The 7406-nt window shown below is 51.9% G+C and overlaps 1 protein-coding gene across 2 annotated transcripts; it reads left to right on the plus strand.

Moving 5' to 3' along the window:
* The first annotated feature begins 609 nt into the window (after positions 1–609).
* Positions 610–7065, plus strand: ZBTB14 (zinc finger and BTB domain containing 14). 2 transcript variants are annotated; one of them, XM_028480566.2, is made up of 3 exons: positions 610–694; positions 3027–3110; positions 4257–7065. In XM_028480566.2, the coding sequence occupies exons 2-3, from the start codon at positions 3108–3110 to the stop codon at positions 5601–5603; spliced, it is 1350 nt and encodes a 449-aa protein (XP_028336367.1). In that variant the 5' UTR covers positions 610–694; positions 3027–3107; the 3' UTR covers positions 5604–7065. The 2 variants fall into 2 exon arrangements, with proteins under 2 accessions (XP_028336367.1, XP_007100692.2); XM_007100630.4 differs by lacking the exon at positions 610–694 and adding an exon at positions 1698–1787.
* The last annotated feature ends 341 nt before the right edge of the window (positions 7066–7406 follow it).

The following is a 7406-nucleotide window of genomic DNA, read 5'->3' on the forward strand; positions in this document are numbered from 1 at the left end:
GCGCCCGGCCTGCGCGCGCCCGAAGGCGGCACTGCCCACGCACATGCACACGCACGGGAGCGCCGAGCTCCCGCGTCCTCGGGGCTGTGCCGGCGCCGGGCACGGGCGGGAGCTCGAGAGTCCGAGCGGGAGGCGGGAGCTGCAGGCGGGGCGGGTGCCCGCGAGTGGCGCTCGTGCATTCGCTCCACCGCTCCCGAAGCCCCGCCCCAGCCCCGCCCCCCGCTTCTCCCGCGCGCGGGCTCCGCGCGCCCCAAGTCGCGCGCGTGCGCGCGCGTGCGCAGGCCAGGGCCCTCCGGGGGCGGCCCCGTAGACTCCAACGATAGCGTCGCAAGGTCCCAGATTAACCCTTTCCCTGCTCACCCATTTAGAGGCCCAGTCGGGTTCCGTGCCTGCGCAAGCCGGCGGCGCGCCTTCCCCCTCGCCCGCACCGCGCATGCACGGGAAGGGGGGGGTGCCGGTGGGGGTGTTCACGGCCGGCTAGACATTCTGTGCTCGTGCAGGAGGAGGGCTCCTACCATCAGGGACGTGCACGATTCCCCACCCCGCCCCCTCCCCAAACTCCGAAAAAAAAAAAAAATCCAAAACACACTGCCACCCACCGTGCCCCCGCGCCCCGCGTCCATCCCGTCCCCGGCCTGCGTGCAGTGAGCGCGGGGAACCCACGGCAAGTGTCTGTGGCTGTGCCAGGCTGCAGGTAAGCGCGGGCCGGGGGTGCGGAAGGGGCCCGGGCCGGCCGCGAGGCGGGCGCGGGGGCGCGGGGGAGGCCGGAGGCTGGCGCGGCGGGGCTGCCCGGAAGAAGCGCGTTCTCGCCGCGCTCTGGGGCACCAGTCAGCTCCAGGATGTGCGGGCGGCCCCGGCGGCGCGGCGCGAGCGGGGCCGGGCGAGGGGCCTGGGCGCTCCGGGGACCGCGCAGGCCGGCGAGCGGGCTCGGGCAGCGGCCGGGCGGCGGCAGTGGCGGCCCAGCGCGCGCGCTCGCCGAACCTCGGCGGCGGAGTTCATGGCCGCCCCCGCTCGCACCGCCGCAGTGCACCGCGGTGGGGGTGGGGACGGCCCGGAACCCGGCGCCGAGCGCGGCCAGCCGGGCGCCGCCCCTCCGCTCCGTGGGCTCCGCCGCGCCGCCCCCAGCCGCCCTCGGAGGAGGGGGCCGGGACCCTGGCGCTCGCACTCCCGGGAGCGCCCGCGGAGCTCGGGAAGCCGGCCGCGCGCCGCCCCCGCCCCCGGCCGCGGGAGGGCGGGGGAGGGCCCGGCGCGAGCCGGCCGGGGAGTGCGCGGGGCGCGAGCTCCGGGCTCGCGGGCGGAGCGGGGCGCGGCGCGGCGCGGGGCTGCGGAGCCGGGCCGCACGCCCGCTCCCGCTCCCCGCCGCCGGGGCCGCCGTGGGTCCTCCCTCCCGCGCTCGGAGCCGCGGCCCCAGTCCGCGCCGAAAAGCCGGATTCTAAAAGGGAAAGCGGCTCTGGCACCTTCCGGCTCCCCGGGCGGGAGCTTTTGTTCGGGAAGCAGTGCAAACGGCTTGATCCCGTCCCCCACCTCCTGGGCAGAAAGAGATGGGAGCGAGGCTTGGAGAGGCTCTGGAGGCTCTCTGGGTCCTCCGCTCCGTTCCCTGCTTCCTCCGCATCCCGAAGTTGCCAGCTTTCGACCGGGAAGTGGTGCCGCCGCCATTGTCGCGGCGGCCCCGGGGTCGGGGAGGTGGCCGCCGCCGCGGCTTATGTAAGTTCGGCTTTACAGGAGTTCGCTCCGGCCCTGCTCGGCGGTTTGGAGAAGCGTAATAAAGGGACAGCTTCGTTCTGGAGGTGTGTTTGGTCTTCATCTTTCTCTCCACCTACAGGGATACTGGCCACGGGTATCTTCCAGTTTGACTCACCTGAACTTAGCATCTCAACAGAAAAAAATGGTCGAGATCTGGAGAGAGAGTGTGGGCCAAATAACACACTGACCAGAAAAGGAAAAAAAAAAAAATCCAGCACACTCTTATGTTGCCATGGGTACTGTACACCACTCCTGGGCCTGGTCCATGCGCTTTTATCCCACAAGCCCTAGGGAGGGCGACTGGCAACTGTAGGAAGTGACCCGGTAGGAAGGTTTCGCCTGGCTGTGTTCCCTTGGGGGTGACTACAGGCTGGGGTGCATCCAGGGAACAGGCAGAGTAGGAAACATCCTTAGAAAATTCTGCTCAACCCTCACACTTGGCAGATAAGAAAACAGCCTGCCACTTTAGGCAGCTTAACGGTGTTTTCGCTTTTCCGTAGAGGGAACTTTGGAGGGTTTTCAGGACTCTGGTCCTACCACACTCAAGTTTGTGTGGTCACCATTCAGTAGAGGAGACTTTATGTTTTTCAGGATGTTAGGAGTCCCTCTGGTAAAAGTTAAAACTCGCAAAAATCTAGAATCCTTTGAATTTCCCTGTAGGGATAGAGGCAGAAACACCTGGATTTCTCAAATGCAAGCTTCAAGGCCAGAGTAGCTTAAGTAATGTATGTTACATCACACACAAGTGTGGAAAGAAGAAAGCAGCTACTGTTTCCTCTCCTCCGATGTTAAATGTTGGGTGTATGTACCTCTCTAATTTTGTCTATATTTATTAAAAGTATATATACTCTTACATTTATATGAGCCTAGAGAAAAATGTGGAAGGCTGTGTATCCAGCAGGAAATGGTAGGGGTAGGGGGCATTTACTGGCTTTTACTCTATCTGTGCCACAATCAACATCCTTACAAATACGGACACGGGCGTTGTGAGGGGAAATCCCTCAGTGGTTCTCCAACCCATCCTTCCCATTCCCGGCACACACCCCCTCCAGGCTGCAAGTGCTCCAGCCCTTACCTTTTCTCCTTTGTATCTGTTCAGAGCTGGACCTGATGCTGCCAGCCACCCTCCTCTCTGTTCCCAACCTGAAAATAGGTACAGGTGCCAATGGCAAGACAAAAAAGGAAAGTTTCTTTTTAAAAATCAATTCTTGAGAACATTCTTGTTTAGAATTGGGGATAGGGGAAGAGCCTACCTTACTCTTGTATGTCCTTTTCTCTTGTAGGACTGGCGTGCCCCTGATCAGAGTTATTCTGGTCCGAAGAATTTGGTGTTTAAAGCATTAAGATAATAGCCTGAGTTGTTCATGGTAACTATGACTTTGGATATTAAGTCCTGAAAGTATTGTTTGGTGTTAGCTTTAAAATGTCTCTCTCTCAGTTATGTGTTAGCATTCTTTAGGGGACATATGTATTTTCCTCATATTTATACTTTGTTGAATAAAAGAAAAAAACAATGTTTTTGAAAAGAAACGCAACAGGACACATTATTTTAAAAAGATCACTTTAACACACGGCAGATGTCTTCCACGCCAGTTCTAGATTTCTTTTGCTTGTAAAACACTCGCAGCACTTGTCAAGTGCATCCAACTTGATGACACTTTGATCTGGATGGCAGATAGATCGGCATCCAGAGGGGCTGAAGCCTCTCGTCACTGTCTTCCCAAATGTCATCTGATTCTCTGAGGGTCATGTTAAACCTTGACCCTTGTTCACAAGTGGCCCAAAACTGGTGTGGAAAAACTAGAAGACAACACTGAATGGAATGTTCTGGCAATGATATCCCTCTCTGGTTCTGCAGCAGCGATTTGTCTCTTCCGTCAAGGAAGCAGAACACTGAGAGCTGCTAGTTATTTTACTGAATCTTCCTCTGTGTGAAATTTTACTGAATCTTCCTCTGCGTGAAATTAGAGTAGATGCAGCAGATGGCACTGGTGGATGCTTGCTGGAGACCTGTTTCTTAAACCTTGAAGTTGAGTTACTTGTCATTATTACCCGTAGTTGTCAGGAAGCACGGGTTTTGGGGCTAGAGTGCCTGGATTTGAGCCCCGATACTCCACTAAATACCTAGAATATTGGGCAGGTTCCTCAATTCATCTATAAAGTGGGGGCAGTAATACCTATCTCTCAAGGCCGTCTGATCATTGCATTTGTGAAGACGTGGAAAGAAAAGCACGTAGCACAATGGCAGGCAGGTATTACGTGCTCAGTAGAAGTTGCTGTTATTATGAGTAGGCAAACACGGAGTACAGTGAAGATAAGTAGAAGGAACAATATGGAAACCCCTAAGTTGGGATCCGTCTTTTCTCCTCATATTCTTGAACCACTCCTGACGTTGACTTTCTGAAATTGTTAGGGACCGGAAATTGATCAGAAAATGAGAATCTCCCTGTATTTTCTGTATGGAAAAGTATTGTGCATAATTACCGAAGTATTTTTTTAAACATTTTTTGTAGGAGTTTTTCATCAGTATGTCTGAAACCGTTAAATACAATGACGATGATCATAAAACTCTGTTTCTGAAAACCCTAAACGAGCAGCGCCTGGAAGGAGAATTTTGCGATATCGCGATTGTGGTGGAGGATGTCAAGTTCAGGGCGCACAGGTGTGTCCTTGCCGCCTGCAGCACCTACTTTAAAAAGCTTTTCAAGAAGCTTGAGGTCGATAGCTCTTCAGTAATAGAAATAGATTTTCTCCGTTCTGATATATTTGAAGAGGTCCTGAATTACATGTACACGGCAAAGATTTCTGTGAAAAAAGAAGATGTTAACTTAATGATGTCATCGGGTCAGATTCTCGGTATCCGATTTTTGGATAAACTCTGTTCTCAGAAGCGGGACGTATCCAGTCCCGACGAAAATAATGGCCAATCCAAAAGCAAGTACTGCCTCAAGATCAATCGCCCCATTGGAGATGCTGCTGACACTCAGGATGATGACGTGGAGGAAATCGGAGACCAAGATGACAGTCCCTCGGATGACACGGTAGAAGGCACCCCCCCAAGTCAGGAGGACGGCAAGTCGCCCACGACGACGCTCAGGGTCCAGGAAGCGATCCTGAAAGAGCTGGGGAGTGAGGAGGTGCGGAAAGTCAATTGCTATGGCCAGGAAGTCGAATCCATGGAGACCCCCGAGTCCAAGGATCTGGGATCCCAGACCCCTCAAGCCTTAACATTTAACGATGGGATGAGTGAAGTGAAGGATGAACAGACCCCAGGCTGGACCACAGCTGCCAGCGACATGAAGTTTGAGTACCTGCTGTACGGCCACCACCGGGAGCAGATCGCCTGCCAGGCCTGCGGGAAGACGTTTTCGGACGAGGGCAGGCTGAGAAAGCACGAGAAGCTGCACACGGCCGACCGGCCCTTTGTCTGCGAGATGTGCACCAAGGGCTTCACCACCCAGGCCCACCTGAAGGAGCACCTGAAGATCCACACGGGCTACAAGCCCTACAGCTGCGAGGTGTGCGGCAAGTCGTTCATCCGCGCCCCGGACTTGAAGAAGCACGAGCGGGTCCACAGCAACGAGCGGCCCTTCGCCTGCCACATGTGTGACAAGGCCTTCAAACACAAGTCCCACCTCAAGGACCACGAGCGCAGGCATCGGGGCGAGAAGCCTTTCGTGTGCGGCTCCTGCACCAAGGCGTTCGCCAAGGCGTCGGATCTGAAACGGCACGAGAACAATATGCACAGCGAGCGGAAGCAGGTCACCCCCAGCGCCATGCAGAGCGAGACGGAGCAGCTGCAGGCGGCGGCCATGGCCGCGGAGGCCGAGCAGCAGCTGGAGACCATCGCCTGCAGCTAGAGGCGGGGGACCGGGATGCCCGGGGCAGGGATGCTCCGCCAGCATCCTGCATCCTGACCCATGAACGCCAGCCGCTGCATTTCGGTCGAAACTTACGGAGCATTGTACTCGCTGGACTTAAGGCAGTGCTTGGTTGGGTGTTTTGAAAACTTTTCAAGGCAATACCGTTCCTTGGTTCTGACCAAACAGTTTCACTGTCCCGTCTGGTGTCTAGTATTAATGTTGCCAGTAAGCACCCGCACCCCCCGCCCCACTTTTTTATGATTTCTGATTTTAATTTTGAGAACTCTTGTGTCCAGTTCAGAAGTGAGAGACTTCTGTCCCTTTTTTAAATTCTTCTCTCCGCTTGCTGCACCGGGGAGTGCACTGCACAGTGTGATAAATGAATGAATTGATTTCCTGATCATCACTGTTCTATGTGACTTAGGGTTACAACAGCATTTTTTAGAACTTTGGTAAAAGTACCTTGTGTCGACGCAGAAAATACGGGTGGGTGGTTGACCAAGAACCCTGCGTGCACAGATGTGAAAACAAGTTCTGGAAATGCAGAATGGTCTCAGATTTATATACTTGGTTTGTTAATTTTTTATCACTGTTTTTCATGAATTTTGTGGACAAATAATGGTTGCTTTGCTGACGGGTTTCTTCATCCCTTTTGATTGCCCATACCTGCCCCCAAAAGGTTTCATCACACGTCCCGAAGGCATGTTGGTGGTCTGAGGGCTGAGTTTTTTCATTCCTCTTATTCCGGGCATTGCCACTCTGCAGCCGACGGGGTTTGTGGGATGGACCAGTGATGAGAGGGTTAGAAAAAGGAGTATAGGAAACTGGCTCTCAGAGACAAGGCTTGCACATTTGCAACAATTCCAAGATTTCCTAGATCAAAGAAATTCCTAATTGATTTTGAAATTGGATTTTTGTTTAGGATCAAAATTAGGACAAGAACAGGTATGCCTCTTCGGATACATTTGTGGAACTTAAAAGAGTGTCATCAAGCTTTTGGGCTTTTTGTAGCACGTGATTTATCCATAAAGGAGATGCAGTGTCCTTCCTTAAATCAATACGTTTAAAATTTTTTAAGTGTGTAAATAGTACAGAAGCGTTGGTCTTATGTATCTCAAGTACAAGTAGACAGCTGCACTTTTTTTGCACATTGGATTAAAGTTACTTCCATCAGCAACAAACATCCGTCTGTTTTTAACCAGTATTAAAGATTGTCAGACCAAATGTTTATGTTTTTGAAGTATATTTCATCACTGGTTACACTTTTAAGTGGAAGTTGACTGCCTTTTCATAGCTGTAAATGGAATTATAAGTGCTGTTCCAATTCTGGTGTATGAAACTTCTTTTTAAACATTCTTTAGGAATATATTGAAATACCATCAATAGTTTGAATTATGTTCTGTAATAAAGTATTAATTATTTTAGATTGTACCATTTTCCAAAAATGTCAATTTTTAAAATGTATTTTTGGTTGCTAGGATTTTTTTTAAAAGATATATTAAAGTAATTTCATTTCCTAGCTTGTTGCATTAACACCTGTAATTATAATTGTGAGAGAAATTTTATTTTTTAAATTGGTGTACATGTTATGCCCAAGATTGTAGGATGAAGATGCTACCTTTTTAAGAAACTTATTTATTGGTAAATGTTTAATTTAGTTTAAAACTAATTTAATTTTTTTTCTTAAAAGTTGATTATTTTCTCCTAAAAGTAGTCCTGTCACTGTGTTTATACGCTATTAGTAGAAAGGGAACCGATTGCTGTTCCTAGACTGTTTTAACCAAAGCAAAGGAAAAATAA

Source organism: Physeter macrocephalus, chromosome 19 (assembly GCF_002837175.3).
Source record: "Physeter macrocephalus isolate SW-GA chromosome 19, ASM283717v5, whole genome shotgun sequence".
Lineage (NCBI taxonomy): Eukaryota > Metazoa > Chordata > Mammalia > Artiodactyla > Physeteridae > Physeter > Physeter macrocephalus.